Genomic DNA, 19,433 nt, shown 5'->3' with positions numbered 1-19,433 from the left:
ACAAAATCTGGCCGGACACTAGTGCGTTAAATCTGCTGGCAGAAACCACACTCATTGTGAAAATACGTGGATTGTGCCCAATCCAAAATATTAGTCTATAAAGAATCTATAGGTTGATGAGACTGCACTGTTATTTTAGGTGATTAATCGCTTTTTAACACCTTCATATTCAAAGGCGTCCTTTCCAGGCTACAGACACCCACATAATGAATACTGCTGATACTCATTTATACAAGAGCGGAGAAGGTTCTTAACTGTATCAGACAGTAACACTACCTGCTAATTTGCCGTTGGCAATCATGTTGGTGGCTACTAGTTTGATGGTAGATTGTGAGGGGCCCGAAGAGGTGATGGTGGTCACTAGGCAGGCTTTGAGTGAATCACAGTAGTAGCTGGTGTTGTCTGCACTCGTCTCCAACAGTAACTGCACTGCTCGGTCCGTCTGAGAGCCACAACAAAGAGAAGATGATGTAATTACAGCGGTGATGGAGAGAAACAAGGCATTGGCGGCTCAGCCAGGTACAGTAACCACTGTGTGAGCTGAACAAGTCAGAGTAACAAGGAGAAATTATGTTTATTATAGTGCTTTTCATCTGATGATGATGAAGGCTCAAGCTCATGCTCAGGTCAGCTCAAGCTGTCTGCCTGTCGGAGGACTGCACCTCCAACACAGAGCCTGCTGATTGCAGCCTGTGATTAGAGGAAGAGTGGTGACATTGAGAAGGGGGAGAGGTGATTTCAGTCCCCAAAGGCTTAGACACCAGTGAGGAGAGAGGCAGCACTTATCCTCCATTTTGCTTCATTAGACTCCACAGATATGACTTATTTACCATTATGGCAATAAAGGTGTATGCCCAGCTATGGAGGGTGAAGGTGTTAGCTAGAACGTGTGTGTGTGTGTGTTGGAGAGAGAGAGAGAGAGAGAGAGAGAGAGAGAGAGAGAGAGAGAGAGAGAGAGAGAGAGAGAGAGAGAGAGAGAGAGAGAGAGAGAGAGAGAGAGAGAGAGAGAGAGAGAGAGAGAGAGAGAGAGAGAGAAGAATTTAGTCTGAAAGAACTGTAGAATTTAGTCTGAAAGCTGGAAGTAAGAAATTGAGAGTGAGAGATGGCAAAATTGGTCACATTTGAGATTATGTTACACGTTGGCCACTATGATGTCAACCACAAAAAATGTGTGATGAATTCCTAGGTCTTATGGCATATCAGAACATTTGAACAGGATCTCCCGTATGATATGAATGCAAAACATGCATCTGCAGCCTCCTTACAGGCATCCTTGTGTGGTAGTGCAATACTTACTTGACCCAGCAGGAGGAGCTGGTCAGCACATTTCTTAGTGTGTTCATAACTGGAGCGCTTCACCTCCTGCAGGTGAACCCGATCCAACTGGAACTTCTGTTGAGCAGTAAAGGTGGAGCCAAGTGTTACTTTTTTTATTTTTATACACATATATATATATCACATATATATCATATATCTATATATCCACACACACACACACACCCCTTCCATGGATCCATGGTCAAATTTTGTACGTGTGTGCAGGAGAGAGACACAGATCTCGATTCATTAGTGGACATTGAAAGAGTAATGATGAGCCATAAAGATATGAAGGACAATTAGAAATACAGAGTGCAGAGATGGAGCGTGTAATTATAATGTATTTAAAATATTCAGGAGTTTTCACAGTATTTCTGGTGCCACAGCCTCTCATACTTATTATTGGAGCCTTCCCCCCCATTATTTCATTACATGTTCCCTGGTGTGAGATCAGATTTTTATTCAGTGAGCAAATGATAGGCATGAAACATGAAAACAGCAATAGATATTTCAAAGTATGAGAGTATGAGGACTAGGGGGGGGGGGGGGGGGGGTAATACAATAAGGGGAGAGATAACAGCATATTAGAATATTACATAGGCAGGGTGTGTGTCTGTGTGTACACACACTCCTGTATCTATATCTAACACAGAAGCTTTACTTTTGTTGCATTTTATTATGATGAATTCTTCTATGAGTCACAGCCGAGGGCATAAATCCTTGCAGAGATACCAAATGAGTTTAGTAACTGTGTGCTCTGTATTGGAGTCTTGGATATTAGTAATTAGTCTGACTGCTACCACTGATGCTGTTTGATGACAACAGGGTCCATATGTAGCTGCAGACTGGGTAGCAATTTCAAAGTGTTAACTCTGTGACCACTGCATGGTAGCTCATTAACAGGGAGTACAACTTTCACAAAAACTGAATAGTACATAATTCATAAAAAAATCCCTGAAAAACTCTTATAGAAAAAAAACAAATTAAAGCCTTTTTTAGACATTCCAACGGGACATCTACTGACTGAAATTAGAAGTTCATTAACTGCTACTTAGAGCTTTAAAGCTAACTAAAAGTTTCTCGACATTTTTCTCAACTCTTCTTCTCACTCTTTTGCTTCCTTGTGTATACTGGTGTCATCTTGTGAGGGAAGAGACCCAGACCTACAAAACAATGTCTGATTTCAGTTGCACAGTGTGACAACTTTTTAATTACCATCCAGTTTTTTTTCTCCAAACTATTCCTCAAGTTTGCAGAAATAATTTCTGCAGCCTTGACGGAAAAACAATGTGTGGGTTCATCACGTCTACAAAACGAAAAAATAAACCCTTAATGAAAAACCTTCAGATTCACTATGGCAACATAAAGCTGAATGTCTTTTATCAAATGTGATGTGTGGCCAGAGGAGTGATGCAGGTACAAACAGCACACAAGGACCAATCCATCTTCTAAAGAAACTTTTATAACACTTCAGAACAAACCGGGGTCGATAATTCAAGTTGGGAATAAAACAGGAGATTCAAGGTATTGTAGAGCCATCAGCGAGGCGCATTGATCCGGGCAATGACACGGTGCAAACAAGAAAGGTTTTTTTTTTTTAATTGAGCGTGTCCCAGCATGGACTAGAATCATTGGAGGAAAAGTTGGGGGTATTAAATGTAGTGAGGGTGGAGGGAAAGATAGGTTTGACCTCAAAGGCTTAAAGAGCTGTGAGATGCTTCCCTTAAAGACTGGGGCTTAGTGAGACAGCAGAGGAGATACACAATGTCAGTGATAATGGAATGTACTGTGTGACCGGGGCAATGTGACTGCCTAGTGGGGTTTTGTTTGCGTGTGGTCTGACTTGAGGATTGTAACTGTCACTGGATGACTCCTATGGGAATTTTGAAATGTTGACTGTAGGAATCATGTATTTGTTTCTATTGTCTCTGTTTAACAAAGACAGAAAAAAACACAAAAACAGGCTAAAACTTTACTTTCTTTTGTTGTTTCACTGACCTGGAAGTAAGAGCTCTCACACAGGACGTCATGGCAGATGTCCAGGTGGTTCTGAGGTGACGGCTGGGTTTCTTCACTTGGGGCCTGACCCTCTGCAGTGGACACACTTAGCTGACGAGCCTGGGCAAAGGACTGAAGGTAGTGGGACGCCACTGTCCAGAAGTGAAGATCTGACTCGTCCCCAAACAGCCTGCAGTTTGCCACAACACGGCCACAAGCCGGCCCAGGGTGAATAATGTTCTCTCTGGAGAAGTTAGTCAAGTTCTGCAGTCTGAAGCAACACGCTGTGTGGTTCTTCTCGTAGTTTGCTCACTAATGACCATGGTTCTGTATCTTCCAGCCCACGCCTCAGTCTTTCAGCTCCCCTACACCCCCTCTACACATCCTTCTGCTCTTTCTCTCGTTGTTGTCTTTCCTCATATCTGCTCAGGCACACAGCTGTTGCTAGGTTACCTTGTCACATTAACAATGGCATGAAAACTTGGGACGGTCTGATGCAGACGCGTAATAATGAGCTCTCCATGTGAGCACGGTCATAGTATTCACCATACAGTCTTTTGGACTTTCCAGGTAAATCATGGCTTTCATAACAGGATGCAAACTGGGGGAAAAGGTGGGTGGTGGGGGTACTCAGGCTGGCTGTTCTAGATTTGTCAGATGCTCGAGGGAAATGAGAACTGGAGCAGAGATGAGATCCAAGCTGCTGACACCAAGTCTCATTTCATGCTTTTTTTGTAGACTAAAAAAAATAAATCCTAGCTATTTAGGCAGATCATTTGACAGTTTTAAAAACAAAATCATTCTACTTGTCTCATAATATTTCCTCTTGTTTATCTTTCCCTATTACATTAGATATTCTCAAAGCAGTAAAATATATCAAGTAAGAGAATGAGTTACATTTTTATACTGATATTCCACAAATAACAGTTGTGAAAACTTAAAGGATGATATTAAAGTATAACATAACACACACATTTCTTTAAATCTTCTGAAATCACTCCTAATCCATCTAACTATGTATTTCCCCTTTTAATTATATCCCAATCAGTAGTAGCTTAAATGAAAACCCAGTTTGGCTTTGGATCATTGAAACAAATAGGCCCGTTCTCCTGCCTAATTATGAAATATATACAGTATAACCCACTGCTTGTGCACATACATTTCTATATTTGTACATTTTTATCCGGAGTACCTAACCCAGTCAGTTTTTTTGTGGGCTGCCTGGGTCAGATAACATTGGATTCAACAAACCATTCACATTTGGCTTCCCTTCCTATGTCACATGAAGGCTCATTAGAATATATACGAGTACCTCCAACGACACCTTGAGAACTACCTTGAGAACTACCTTCGTAAACTTGCGCCATATTTTTTTCACCAGCCAATCAGAGCAGACTGAGCTTTTTTTTGAGAGAGGCTTAAAGAGACATATTCTAATAGAAACCAAAGATATAAATTGAACCTGAAAATTAGCATAATATCGGACCTCAAAGACTAGTTTAACATATTCTGTGTTTACAGCTACATTACGATGATTGACGGAAACATTGTTGTCTTCCAGGAGAGCAGTTATTTTGTTTATTTTACTCCTTACAGCAACTATACTTTTGTTAAAACCCAATCACTGAGAATGCCATGAGTATTTGACATAGGAGAATTGTCTGAGTGTTAGCAACATAAGCATGCCGCGGTACCCCAGTAACCCCTCATGAGCACAACATAATCTTTGCAGACAACTAACAATGGCAACTGTGAATTTTAACTCACCGTGAGACCAGGAGGCAGCGCTGCAAGAGGCTGAGCTCCGGGTCCTGTAGCACGCTCTTCATATCACTGGGGAGCCAATCAGAGACAGACAATAAGAACACAGCAAGGGCCAATTACACTTCTCAGACACAGCAGGCCCAGTGTGGCTGTTACGGGAGATCTCTCTTATCTATCAACCCTCACATAACATGCTTATTGGGCCTGCTGTCTAAGCACAAAGGACCCTGGGACTCAAACACACAGTCATACACATGCACCAACATCTGATTGTTGTCGTTTGCATCATGACATTAATATAAATAATCTGTTTTGAGCTTTAGTATGTGAAGTTGTTTTTAACTTTGGTTTAATAGTTCTGCATATACTGACCAGTATAAATATCTTGGCGAGACACTGGACGAGTACATGACATTTAAAGAGACTGTCAGTGCTCTAGCTAAGGCAGCAGGTAGAGCACTGGGATCTATACTGAACAAAGCAATATGGATTTGATACTTTTAGACAACTCTCTAATGCATGCGTCCTGCATCTGACTATGCTTCCGGTGTTTGTGATTTCTGTTATCATACAAGTTGTAACACTGCATCAAAGAGCTATTCAATTATTTCTGGTAGTCCATACATTTACTTCTTTTTTGGCCGTTAGTGGAGATATGGGATGGGAACCTACAAACATTAGACATGAACGTCAAATTCTCTGCTTTGGAATAGACTTGTGAAGATGTCTGATCAGGCTCACTAAAAGGATATTCAATTGGGACATTCCAAATGGTCATCCCTGAGCTAAGGAGTTGAAGTCATTTTCCAGAACAGGTTCCTTTGTGATATTCAGGAGGTTAGGAGTTTCAGGTTTCTCAGTTATAGAGAAAATGGTATGTTGATATATGGTACAAACATTCTGGGCTTATTGTCTCATAAAGAACAGCTACAGTGTAGAACTTTATGTGAAGTATAATTTTTAAAATAACAACAGATAAAGATCACCATTGTGCACAGTTGCACTCAGGAACATAACCATCAGTCCCCAGCGGCAGGTTTAAAGCCACTCCAGAGGACAGACTTTGTTTGGTTGTGTGTTTACCTTCCTGTCTACGAGGACATAAGGAATGCACTTTTAAGTAAAATGACTTCTATTTATGTTGATTTCTTATGGCTGGATGACTTTGTTTTGATGACTTTTGTTTTGGATGACTATGAAAAGTTGAGTCATGCTTCAGGAAGGGAACCGTTTTTATTTGCCGAGCTTGGGCGGAATATTTTTGTTCAGACAAAGCTGTAAAATTATCTGTAATTTTGCAATGAAATTAAATGTTTGACTACTGTAACTGTACTTTGGGTGTTTTGTAAATTCATGATGGTTGGACACTTTGTGTGCATGACACAAAAATAAAGAAAAAAATCAACCAAAAATCAATGTAACCATTTCTATTAGAAAGTGTAATAACTCACTTAGACAAGGAGTTGAGCTGCTCCTGGATCAGGCCTTTTATCTCGTCTTTCTCATTATAGTCTCTGAAACAGAGGTATCAAACTCAGTCAAATGGCTCCTCTCACGTCTCCCTAAAATTAAACCTTACCTGATATTAAATAGGAAGCTCAGATCCTGCTCCTTAAGAGAAGTCAATCTATGGTGTAAGCCAATAACAGATAATTGGATTCTAACATTTCTGCTAAGGTCAGGTAACACCCTGCAATTGTAGCAACTATAACTGCCTGACTTACCATGTGATAAGGCAGCTACATGTGTTGAATGGAAGATAGCAGTGCCACACTGAGGGCTCACTTAAATGGGGCATAATCACAACAGACTTAACACAAATTAAACACAAATGTAACTGTCTAAACAAACAGAAATAAAACTCCTCTTTCATGGCAGCCTCTATTGGCTTCCTTGTTGACTTGTTTACAAAGATGAGATGTATACACTGGCAAAAAAAGTTTTTCTTTAAAAATATTTTAATGAATTTAATAAAATGAATGCTTGAGTGGTTGGCAGATGGCATGGGTGTAGAGGAGAATATATGAAGGTAAGTCTTATTATATAGGCGGGTGTGCCCCCCAGAGGGGACCTGGGAGGCTCTGCTAGCCTCTGCTAGCAAAGCATGCACAAGTTTGTGAAGAACTGCCAGGTACACATAAAGCAGACGATGAATCTAAACCAAATGTCACAACTACCAAAACAAAGAAAGAAAATATGATGAGGCATATCTCGCCTTTGGTTTCACCAGTACAACTGTGGGTAATAAAAAGAAAGGGGACCCTGCAGAAAAGGTTTGGGGGACCACTGACTAATAAAGGTGTAATAAACTAGGGGGAATCTTCATCCCAAAATTCAACAATGCATAGCCTATTACACAAGTTCAAATGCAGTTAGCAACCTAAAGCAGCTCTGCTGAATCTCTGATGCATGCTGTACGGATATCAATAATTGAAACTACTGGCCACAGTAAATGTAATGTTCTGCCTACTTCCTCAGAGAAGCTTGCTTTAGGGATACAAGCAGGTGCCAGCATTTGTTTTTCATTTGGCAGCCAACAACAACAATTTGCTGGAATAAACTGAGGATTGAAATTGGATCAGACTTTATGTAGCTGTTACAAAAACAAAAAAAATGCATTGGTCAGCCCTGATATTGATTTTGAAGACTGGCTCAGGGCATCTCAAGCAGTAAGAAAAGTTTCCTCACACAATGCTGCTTATAAAAGATCTTAACAAGGTCATGGATTTGGTCCATTTGGTAACTTTTCCTGCTTTTTTGGGAGGTCTAGGGGTTCATCCCATAGTCAGAAGACATGCTGGTCAGGTGAAGTAAATCTCCTGCCATCATAAAAGAGGATGCTTTTAGAGTGGACACATTTACGGTAACCTAGACTTACACTTGAGTGATGTCCATGGTGAAGGTTCCTGACCAGGGCTGCAGCAGGAGGAAAGTCTTTAGAGTGAGGGCAGCTCGGGGCACCAATAGATAAGGACACCACACTGGATCTGAAAATATTCCCCACAAATCAGAACACAATATTAGGCCCATGGCTGCTAATGCCATCATGAGTAGTATTACATCATGCGTCTTTATGTACTGCTATGTGTAATTGGATGGATATTTAAAAAGCATATAAGCATTAAGCCTTCATCTAATCCATGTTTCTGCTCAAACATCTTTATACAAGTTTTCTTTCATTAATTCACATCCTTCATTCCCTGGCTCACCGGTCAGGTCTTGTTCATCCATGCGGTAACTGGCGGACTTCATGGCCATCTCCAGCACTCGGATACAGCCGTCGTCAGAGGCTAGCACAACCTTGTCTGATGTGCACCAGTCAATATCAAGAATGCGGTAGTTCACGTTGCGGCCAATACGCATACTGCTCACCATTTGGACCTGCGAGAGACGATGGCATGGTAGTTCATCTCAAACTGTCACCTTAAAAGCTTCTTTTAAAGCATCTTCAACCACCAAAACAGGGTGGATGCAAGTGTGAACTAATTTATGTTGAGTATGGAAGGACACAGAATGGAAAACTCAGTGGACAAACAGCCTTTTCAGAAGGTGTTCTTCAAAAGCTCTCTCTCTCTGGCTTTCTATGGGGCTGTATGGGAGTCAGTTTAACCCAGCTGTCAGCAGAGCACTGAAGCATTTCGGATAGCTCTCCTGCTCTTCCTCTCCTCCCTCATTCTTTCTTGCTCCTCCCTCTCTCTATATCTCTCTCTCTCTCACATAGACTTGCGGTCTTTTTAGCTCTATAGCCTGTTTCTCTCTGCAGCTTCATCTATCTGTTGTCAGGCTTTTACGATTGGGAACTGAAAACTGTGTCTTATCTCAGCTCCCCTGAAGAAAACACCCTCCACCCTTCCGCCTCATGCTTCTGAATACACCAGAGAATCTATCAGTGTACATATCCATCAATTCTAATACATTGCTGCTGGGTAGGCTAACACATATTGCGGATATAGATAAACAAACAAAGTCCAGCCTGTGACATTAGATCATGTGATGAACTAGAGCACAAACTAGCCCGAAGGATTCTTAGATGAGGTGAAATGAAGACTGTGTAGAGAGAGAGTACTTTCTGGATGATGGCGACTTTGGTAAACAAATTTAAAGAGGAAGCGAGGATGCATGTCGCTTACAGGAATCAGGATCATCCATCCTGCTATGGTTGGGCTTATATATGTCAGTGGAAAGCTTTTAGGGCTTATGTATGTGTACAGCTCACTGTAATGATTCTTTAACACAACAGGACAATTACAGCAGCTACACTATTACCACAGCATTAGTTTGAGAGTGAATATCAGTTAAATATACCGCACCAGAATATTGTAGTGCTTCAGTGATTATAGTACTATGCAAAAACATTCATTCTGCCACAGTAAATCTTATAAAATGTAAACTGCTGCCATGAACTTGTAGACTATCTTTCTAGCAGACTTTTAATTTTCTTGCGAGTTATGCAGTGCCGTATGGTGATGCATGCTGGGAGTTTATAACACATTAGAACGGACTAATCAATTTTGTCACAACGCCTTGGCACTGGCAACTTCCAGGGATAGGTGCTTGTGGAGCCTCACCTCTTTGGTGTCCCAGACCTCTGCTCCATCTGTGTACATGACCAGCAGCTTTTGGTTGCCCTTCCCCGGAGCAAAGCGGATCTTCTTCACCCAGCCACGATGTGTTGGTATTCCCCTGAAAACATCAACATCAACATCAATACCATTGATTATTTATATTTTCCTTCCTAGCCCATAGTCATTCCTCTGACGGTGGTTTTTAAAAAAAGTAAGAAAAACCAGCATGCAGTAGACAATCAATCCATGGTTTCTCATTTAAATAAAATAATAATAAAACTTAACTGAATATATAAAAAACAAAGCACATATAAATGCTTGGGAAAAATGGCAGATAGTTATGTAGTATACTGTAGGTAAAGTGTAGTAGATGGCCTAAATTAAAATTGTGTTTGTTTAGCTGTTACCTGGACAAACGAGCTTTGAGGTCCCAGAAGTTGAGATTGCCGTCGACGTCCCCAAGCACAAGGGTGTCGCCTTTCCATGCAATGCAGGCGATACTGCCCATACTGCCCTGCAAAAAGAGATGCACATATTCAATGAAGGAGGCAAGAGGAAAAATAAGGAAGGACAGATAGTTGCATATTTGTCCCCTGCTCAAAGATTCCTAACTAATGAATGTATTTGAAAATTGTTACTTAACATAACTTCAACATACATGTATATTTAATCATTTACAGACACAAAATTATGATTCAATTATTATCTACTGGCTATTAATGTATATTCTTCCTTTAGGAACTTAGATAACGTATGTCAATCTTCAAAAACCATCACAAGATCATGATCATCTGCCACATAATTAAGGATAGACATAAAAATAATGGTGTTATGATGTTGACAGGTCTCCTCTTTAATACAGCCGAGCAATGGGTAGTCAAAAAGTGCAACCCCAACAGCGTAAAAACTACTTTTTCCCTCGACTATAAACATTATACTCTCTGGCTGAATCGTAAACAAGCACGACATTTTACTGTAGGCTGCAGCACAAGAGAAAGTGCTGATGTGAAGACATTAAGTGTCAGCTCACCTTCAGTGTCTAAGGTGTATACAGTGGATTATAGGACAAAACTTTTTAGGAGAGTTTCCGTCAGTTTCCTGACAGCGATATGAAGATCTTCGATCATCCTGAAAGGACTGTAAAACCTTTGGGGTATGCAAATCTCTGAGCAATGAATCTGTAGCCATCATGAAGATAAGGCTTTAAAATCCCCAGGTTTCTGTCTGTTAGTATTGAATAGATGCAGGGAGTGAGCAGACAAAACATAGGCTGTCCAACAATACAATCTGCTGCTCAGAAAAGGACTTGAGAATTTGATATACTATGGTGGCTTTTCTTTAGAAATACTGTATAAAAAGGTATGAAACAGCACTGTTTACTGAGGTATGGGCAATCAACAACAAACAACATAAGGTGCCATCTACTTACGACTCGACTCTAACTAAAATGGATGCTTGGGCAACTAAACATCTTTATTTAATCAACGATCAAAGGTCTGGTGGTTATGAGTCGTCATGTAAAGCCATCATAGAGTCATTCAGGTAAAATGAAATCCCGTCTTCAGTAATAGCTTATTTCTGTTTACCAGCCTGGCCATACAGCCTGAAGCAAATTATTAGCTAGGTCACTGTTAGATGCTTTATAGGTTAAAAAAAGTTTCTCTTTCTCCTGAACCTGAGTCACGCTCTGAGTCAGTCGAGAGAACACGTGCAAAACAATATCTGGGACAAACTGATGACAGTTGGCTGTTTGTTCTTTAGCAAAAAAAAGTGTCATCTGTCAATTAACAAAACTATAGGAGCTGTAGCACCAGCACTAGGTTCAACATTTTTTGTTTCGGAGCCAACATGTTTATAATCCCCCACACAAAAAAACAACATGAAGGACACAGGATATAGAGGGGGAGTGATGACTTTACGCTTATAGAGGAGGGAACGGATTTATTTTGAGCCCCAAAACTAGGTAAAATGTTGACATAATGTCGATGTTTGATCAAAAAAGTCTATCATCATTTCATTCTCATTGACAATGAAAAAGAATGTACATGTACATGCAAAAAAAAGATTTAACCTTCAGATTTTGTGTACAAAAATTGTTAACAAAATATTAAACTGAATGGAGAGTAAGAGTTGGAGAACAAATAGGAATGGCTTTGTGAAAGGATCGATAATGATGACCTTAAAGTAGTTCAAGAGGATATGAGGTGAAAAAAGAAACATGGGTTCTGGACTCACATCAGGTGGAATTCTTGCTCCATCTTTGACTGTGTTGCCCTCTACGGTGATGTGGTAGACCTGCCCGTCTGTGTCAGTGAATACAAAATGCTCCCTGGCCGAGATGGCTTGGCTGGTCTCTGACTTGCTCTCAGCATCCTGTAGGAGACTGTAGTTCAGAAAAATGTCAGTTTTTTTTGCACTCTTACCAAGGCATTACTATTGTCTTCTAGGCCAGGATACTTGAAAGGATGTAGAGAAGCTAAAAATAGAAATTATGATTTTATAATAATTTTTAATCCAAATATTAAGTCAGCTTCACTTGAACATCATGTGTTGCGATTGAGTGCTTGAGAACTATTTAGCAAGTGACCATATAGTTCTTAACAGCTAGTTTAAATGAATGGATACAAGTATGAAATACTAAGCTTAAAGTAATGGATAAATGGTGGAAATGAAAGTAACGGATACATGTTTGACATAGTTAGCTAAAAGTAATGGATACATGGTAAAAATTAAAGTACAGGATAAATGTTTAATATAGCTAGCTTAAAGTAATGGATAAATGGTTGAAATAGTTAGCTAAAAGTATGACAGTTTGCTTAAAGTAATGGATAAATTGTTGAAAATGTAGGCTTAAAGTAAATGTTTGAAACAGCTAAAAGTAATGCATACATGTTTGACATAGTTAGCTAAAAGTAATGGACAAATGTTTGACACAGTTAGCTAAAAGTAATGGATAAATGTTTGACATAGTTAGCTAAAAGTAATGGACAAATGTTTGACACAGTTAGCTAAAAGTAATGGATAAATGTTTGACACAGTTAGCTAATAGTAATGGATAAATGTTTGACACAGTTAGCTAAAAGTAATGGATAAATGTTTGAAATAGTTTGTTAAAAGTTATGATAACATGGTTAAAATAGCTAAAAGTTAAGGGAAAAGGCAATAAGTAATGTATACATGTTTTAAAGCGTTAGCTAAAAGTAAATAGTTCGCTAAAAGTAAGGGATACGTGGTTGTAGCTGAAAGTAATGGACAAATGTTTGAATAGAGGCCCTATAGATGAACTATTAAAAAACATATCTAAAAGTTCTTCCTTTTCTGTGGTTGGAGAATAGCACATGATTGTTGACTTCTGCAATCAGGAAATCATTCAATTTAAGTGTCTTTTTGGATCCCATTTCAATTCTTCACATAATAGCTTTAACTCTGCCTTAGGGCTTTCTATCCTGACAAAATGCTTCTAAGAACAATATCCTTATGCTTTATAGCGCTGACCTGATGACTGAGGATTCAACGTTACTCTGCTCGGTGTCTGACACCGTCTGCCGAGCCATGGCCTCCCTCGCTGCCATCTGTTTCTTCTTCAGACTTTTCAGATTGTGGGATGGCGACCACTCCTGTTTATACACACACAAACATACTGTAGGGTTACAGTTTGCAGCAACAAACCCAGACAAAGACCTAGACACAATCATATTTTCTGGCATAACAGCAACCATTACTGTACAAAAAGCAGACAGACAGAGACAGGAGAAATGGGAAGTGATTTACACGTAGAGTAGATGCTCACAATAATGAAACTAAGGCCCTGTCTAACTGCTAGAGCACTAGGCTGCCTTCAGGTGGACACAAGGTTGTAATCAATATGGAAATGAGACAGCAATATGGGCCTGGGGGAGGCCAGCATGTATTATTAAGGTTACTGGCATCTTTTATTTGTACTGTGGAGGATTTTACAGCCCCACTGTAAAGTTTGTCTAGCATAAATCGCCTTTTATGAGCATCTCTCTGGTCTAACGAAGCAACTGTTCATTGCTGAGCTTGGGAAAATTTTTCTGTCTAATCGTTCAAATGGCCTACACAAAAACAGTGAAAGGGGCCGAAAAGCAAAAGAGACTACTACTCTCATTGTTGGGTACAGCACGGCAGTTTAAAATGAAAAAATACTTTAACTAAATATGTTCAGATATGCAGGACAAGCATACTTAAACATTCAACTTGTGTTATATTTCAATTTCTACCAGTTGTATTTTTGTTCTTGTGTTTCACTAGCACCTCTAAATTAAGGATCAGTGAAGGACATAGATTTAATTAAAATGTAGATTTGTCAGTACCAGTGCAGTAACAGTGGGGAAGTTCTTAGCCATCTCCCGGAGAAGCGTCCCGGTCCTGGTGTCCCACAGCTCTAAAGGTTTGTCTCTGAACACCACCACCAAGTACTGTCTGAGGATGGAAATCACAAACAGAAAAATTAAATCTCAAAACATACATTGCCCAGATCCCAACTATGTCATTTTTCTATTCAAAAGGGGTCTTAAAATCAGGTTGCCGTGTGACGTCATAATATTATGACAGTGTGTCATAATAACCAGCAATAACACTGAAAATGTATGCATGTTATATTTTTGTGTTTTTACTATGATTAGGGCATCTTTGTGAAAGAGAGGTCGCTCTCAATTGCCTTCCCTGTGTAAATAAAGGTTTCAATCAATCAAAAACATATTTAGACTTGTGGCCTGAAGCCAATTCTGAATCAAAACTCTGGCAAGGTAACAAACACCTTAACCTTCAGTTGCTGTAGAGGAGAAATAAGAGAATTCAACAGTGCAAAAACACTACAGCTTCTTCTCAGTAAGCTACAATGTATGAAGGCATGTTATTCTCACTCTTTCTATAACTACATGCCCCAGGCCTATGCTATTATATGATTGTGATCTGTTGCAGCCTGGTTGAAATAAACAAGTTGATATAGATAAAAAGATAGATATGATATTTTTTTATTAAAACTGTCCTGAAACTACATGTTTTTTCACCTCTATGATGTGGTGTGTAAAGTGTAGCACATCATATGTTGTACTTTTCATCTTACAAGACTACTTGGCTTCGAAAGCACGAACATGCAACTTTTGCAGAATTGCAGTCACAGCGGTGAAGCTAAAAAAAAGAAAGAAGCTAAACTACTAAAACTACTTATTAGCATTTAGTTAAAAATGCTAAGCTATTGTAATGCATGTAATGTAAAAGCTCAAGTGGAGAAGAGCCATAAAGTCAGCAAACAGCAACAAGAAAGCTGTTACACAGTAACATTTACCTAAAGTTTGCTAACATTAGCATAAATTTGCCAAAATAGGCTAATTGTCATACAAGGCAAAGTAAGGCTGACGCAGCAAAACCCCTGAACTGAATTGAACAACATTTTATCACTTACAAATTCAACTCTCATTGTAAAAGTAGTGAATTACCTGCAGTTGTTAAGCAGCTTGTAAGTAATATACATATATATATATATATATATATATATATTTATCATACTGTAACCCTACAGTATGTTTGTATTTATCATTTACATGGACATGTCATACACCTAAACATATTTGTAATGTATACACAAGGCTAGGAATCTCTAAGGTTGCTTGGCATTTCGAAAATATGTTACCCCTATAAAAGGAGAAGAGCAGAATTTACTGTCAAAAACATCAAGAGCAACTGAGCATTCACAGCTGTTGTCTACTTGTCTACTTAATGTATAGTTTCATTTCTCGGAAAATGTGTGATGATTGTTAATGTAAGTTCTTTTATTCATTTTTCTGAATATCACAGTCCCATTAAAAGATGCAGCAAGGACGAATGCTTGAATTAAAAATTAATGATCCAAAACACTGCATGACTTTGTGAAGTTTCTTTGGGGACAATAATAAATAACAAATGCAGTTAAAGGTAGATTTTACAATTTCTGCACACTTGAGTTGGAATTTAAGTTTGGTTGTTACGAAACAAGCAAGACCAATCCATAATTAAAAAATGCGGAATCATATTTACAGAGACAGAAGGAGATAAAGAGATAGAAAGGTGAGATGGCTCCAGACAGGTAAGGTGAAGGAGTGTGTGGGTGTAAGTTGTTTATATGTAAATGTACAGATTGTGTTTAAGTTTGGGCATCTTTCGTAAAATTATTAGAAACTGTGATGATGTTATGATATTTGGTTTCTGTTGTTGCTTGGGAAGAGGAGACGACTCACTTGAGATGAGACACTTTAATCATCTCAATGGGTGGCTCATCGTTTCCTCGCTCGCCTCTGAATGCAAAGCATCTGCCTGGAAAACACAACAAACAGAGAGAGAGTGAGAATAAGAGGGAGTGGAGGTTGCGATGGAAGGCAGAAGACGGTATCTTTTCTTACACCTGTGAAGAGACTGATTGATCTCATTTCACTTTAGTGCCAGGGCGTGCAGGTTTTTATCGCTTTCGCCAGAGTAAACTGCCGTCGACTTATTCTCTCCACCTGTTCTAATCCCTGCTTTTCATTTGCAAACCTTTCATCCGTTTATATTATGTATGGCATCAAGGTGCCCCTTTAGAAGAAAACAAGAATACCCTTCAGTTGTATCCTATCACATTTGACTAAGGAAGTGCTGAGCTGATTTTGCTGAGAACACTTAGGAGCACGGCCTGTTTAAAATGTTCAAGTGACAGAGCTGCCTGTGGCGGCTTGGGATGGGGTGGAATGTGGTGGGGAGGGGGTGGGTGACCTCCAACAGTTTTGTTAAGATGGCAGGTGGTGTGTACCAGTGGGGATGAAATTGTAAAGCATATGGCGTAGAGAAAACTTGGGAGACATATGGTGCACTAGAGGCTAATGCAGCCCTCTTCATCATTTCCTCTTTTGTTTCCACAGTGTCAATTATCTCACTCTTCAAATCATCAGCCTGTAGGTGTCAAATGTGCATTCATAAACACACATACACATCTCGACATCCTGAATACAGCAACAAAGACACAAATGGGGTTCTTTATGAAATGAAGAAATGTGCTTCTTCTGCTTTATGTGAAGAGAAAAAGCAACGTCAGTACCTCATGCTCTTCACTTGCTGTTGATGATTAATGGAAAGACTTCTTAAAGTGTTGAGCTGAAAACATCCTCCTTGATCATACACGTACAAATTACACTCTAATTATAATACGCAATTATCGTCTGTACACATCCTTAATATTTATAGCAAGTTTGAGGCAATGCAACATGATCTTACCACCACTCCTCAACACCAACTCCCTCCAGTTATTGCACAAGGTAAATCCTTTTTATCCAAAGATAAAGAACATGTCCATTCAGAACAGCTGTTTTTATTGCCGCAGAAACCAGCTATCACCACAATTGAGTAAGACGAGCAAGAAAGATGGTTTTCCATCCTAGAGTCTCAAATCTTATCAGAAATTTCTCCAGCTGTAAAGGACACAAAGTGTCTGCCTTAGTGGATTAGCCTTAGAGGTGAAATCCAGAATCCAGAAGTACAGAACTTACCTAGTCATCACTATTTTTATTTGAGGACCTGTTTATGCAAAAATATGAACATAATCTCCAACAAGAGAAACAAAGTTGTGCAAGTCTCCCTGCAGTCTAAATAAATCTTGTCCAGGATGACCATGTGTAACAGCAATTTAAATGCTCAATGGTATAAGTGTCCTTTCAACTTATAACAAGAAATAGAATGTGAGTAAAGGGACATTGATTTGCCTTGGTTATTTAACTAGTTCAAGAGAAAATGGGGCAGACATCAGTCATCAGGTCAAGTGTGTCACACCCACTAGTTTGAGAACTCTGTTTTTCTTAGTGACTTACCAAAAGAAATATGAAGAAATCAAATCCAGCAATCCTCAATTCCTTTCAAGCAGCAAGTGCACAAAAACCGCCACGCCATGCTTTGTACTGTTTCATTGCTCGTATGTCACGAAACCTTGTCTGTTACTTGGTGCATTTCAGTTTAGATGGAAGTTAGCCTGCTACAATGAGAATGGTACACATCCTGCTGTGTGGATTTAAATGGGAATGTCCGTTCTACTCCCATTCTATTTCAATGATTGAAACATTATATGAGATATATTGTCAGCACATATCTGCAACTGAAATACAGAGGATGGAATACTCAAAATTGATTTCCTCTGTAAAGCACTGCATGCCTGATAAATCACAATGTTTTGTTTTTTATTTCTATAAGTAGTATAAGTTTAAACCTGTAAAAAGACTTGAGAGTTATTGAAAGATATATTTTTCCAGTTTGGATGGAGCTTAGCGAGCTACTTTCCCTTGCTTCCCTTGTCATCTTGCTGCTTGGCTAAACATGTCCAAGACTTTATATATCTCTGAAGACACACAGATTAAATTGATATTGATATTTTTCAACCGAACTCTTGGTGAGAGCAACAAAAAAGGATATTTCCCAAATTGCTGTGAAGAAGCAAAGAGACATCCACACATGTTCATCAGGGATGTGAGACGCGAGACATGACACTTAGATATCGACACATACTATGTGCACTAACAGCAGCTACATTTGCAGTCAAGGACACCTTGGAGGATATCAGTCACTTATTTGAACTCACAAGAAAAAGAGAATTATGTGCGCTGGAAAGTGTGTAAGCCTGTAACCAAAGCTAAAGCCTTGGACTGTAAACGGTGACGACTCTGGCGCCTTTGAGAGTCATTAAAGAAGTGCCTTACCCTCATCACTGCTCTGAATGAACAGGAAATAAAGGCTCTGTGAACCAAACTATAGTAACCATATTTTTTAGTGTGCCCAAGCAAAGATTTGTGAAAATCATGAAAGTGCCTATCAAATATTCATATCTAACATTGCCCCATATTCTGCTCATTTTTATGTTCACACTTTTGGGTATTTTGGGCTTCTACTTGAACATGTACTACGTTAATGTTCAAAAATACACATGATGTTTGTCTATTTGAATATAGCTGTATTCACCCTATGTCTGAAATGTTCTGTTTTAGTACCTGTTTCTTTGAGTGTTTTGATACTGCAGTATTTATATGGCACCTCAACCTGCTTTATAATAAAAAAAAAGACATGAAATCTCACTTTTTACTACTTGAATTCTCATAAATCTAAGCTCAAAGAAATAAAAACCCACTGAAACCTTTGACCATCTCTGACTACTCATTACTTCACCATCAGGTTACTTTCCAATTATCCCTCTCTCTCCATCTTCTCGAGGAGGTCACTGCTGGTGCAGTAATTTTACAGACCCTTCATTGCCAGGGACATACAGTAGTAGAGGATCTTATTATCATTACTAGGCATCCCTTGATGGTACGCTTAGCTTGGGCCTAATTTGGAGGAGTGTGTAAGTATCCCCTGGAGGAATACAAGAAGACTATTTTAGATAACCACATAGACACAGAAAGACAAATAAAAAGAGAGTCAGAGACTGAAGTGTCTATTCGAGGCTGCAGAAACCCAGAGCAAAACAGAAACCTCAAGAACAAAGAACAATATAAAAGAGCTGGTTGGTACCCTCAGGGACAGGTGATAATGTGATTGTGTGTGTGTGTATGTGTGTGTGTGTGTGTGGGTGATAAGGTGTGTGCGTGTAAGCCTCTCACCAGTAGGCAGGTCAACATGCTGTAGTTCGTTTCGCACCAGGCCCATGTTGTTAGGAGCAGAAGTGGCAAAAGATAGGAAACTGGTGAGACTCACCCACTCAATCCCCCTGTGGAATAAGCACACACACACACACACACACACACACACACACACACACACACACACACACACACA

General features: G+C 39.4%; 1 protein-coding gene across 1 annotated transcript in view; it reads right to left on the bottom strand.

Moving 5' to 3' along the window:
- Positions 1-19,433, bottom strand: part of wdr11 (WD repeat domain 11) — a 57,240-nt gene that overhangs the window by 6,273 nt on the left and 31,534 nt on the right. Inside the window, 14 exon segments of the mRNA XM_083923208.1 lie at positions 277-442; positions 1,297-1,392; positions 3,316-3,505; positions 5,083-5,148; positions 6,531-6,593; positions 7,958-8,066; positions 8,289-8,460; positions 9,648-9,762; positions 10,052-10,158; positions 11,880-12,027; positions 13,140-13,261; positions 13,979-14,087; positions 15,884-15,959; positions 19,259-19,365. Of these exon segments, the coding sequence (XP_083779334.1) occupies positions 277-442; positions 1,297-1,392; positions 3,316-3,505; positions 5,083-5,148; positions 6,531-6,593; positions 7,958-8,066; positions 8,289-8,460; positions 9,648-9,762; positions 10,052-10,158; positions 11,880-12,027; positions 13,140-13,261; positions 13,979-14,087; positions 15,884-15,959; positions 19,259-19,365 (1,646 nt within the window).

This window comes from Echiichthys vipera (genome assembly GCF_963691815.1).
Source record: "Echiichthys vipera genome assembly, chromosome: 11".
Lineage (NCBI taxonomy): Eukaryota > Metazoa > Chordata > Actinopteri > Perciformes > Trachinidae > Echiichthys > Echiichthys vipera.
This window is presented reverse-complemented; position numbering and strand designations above follow the sequence as displayed.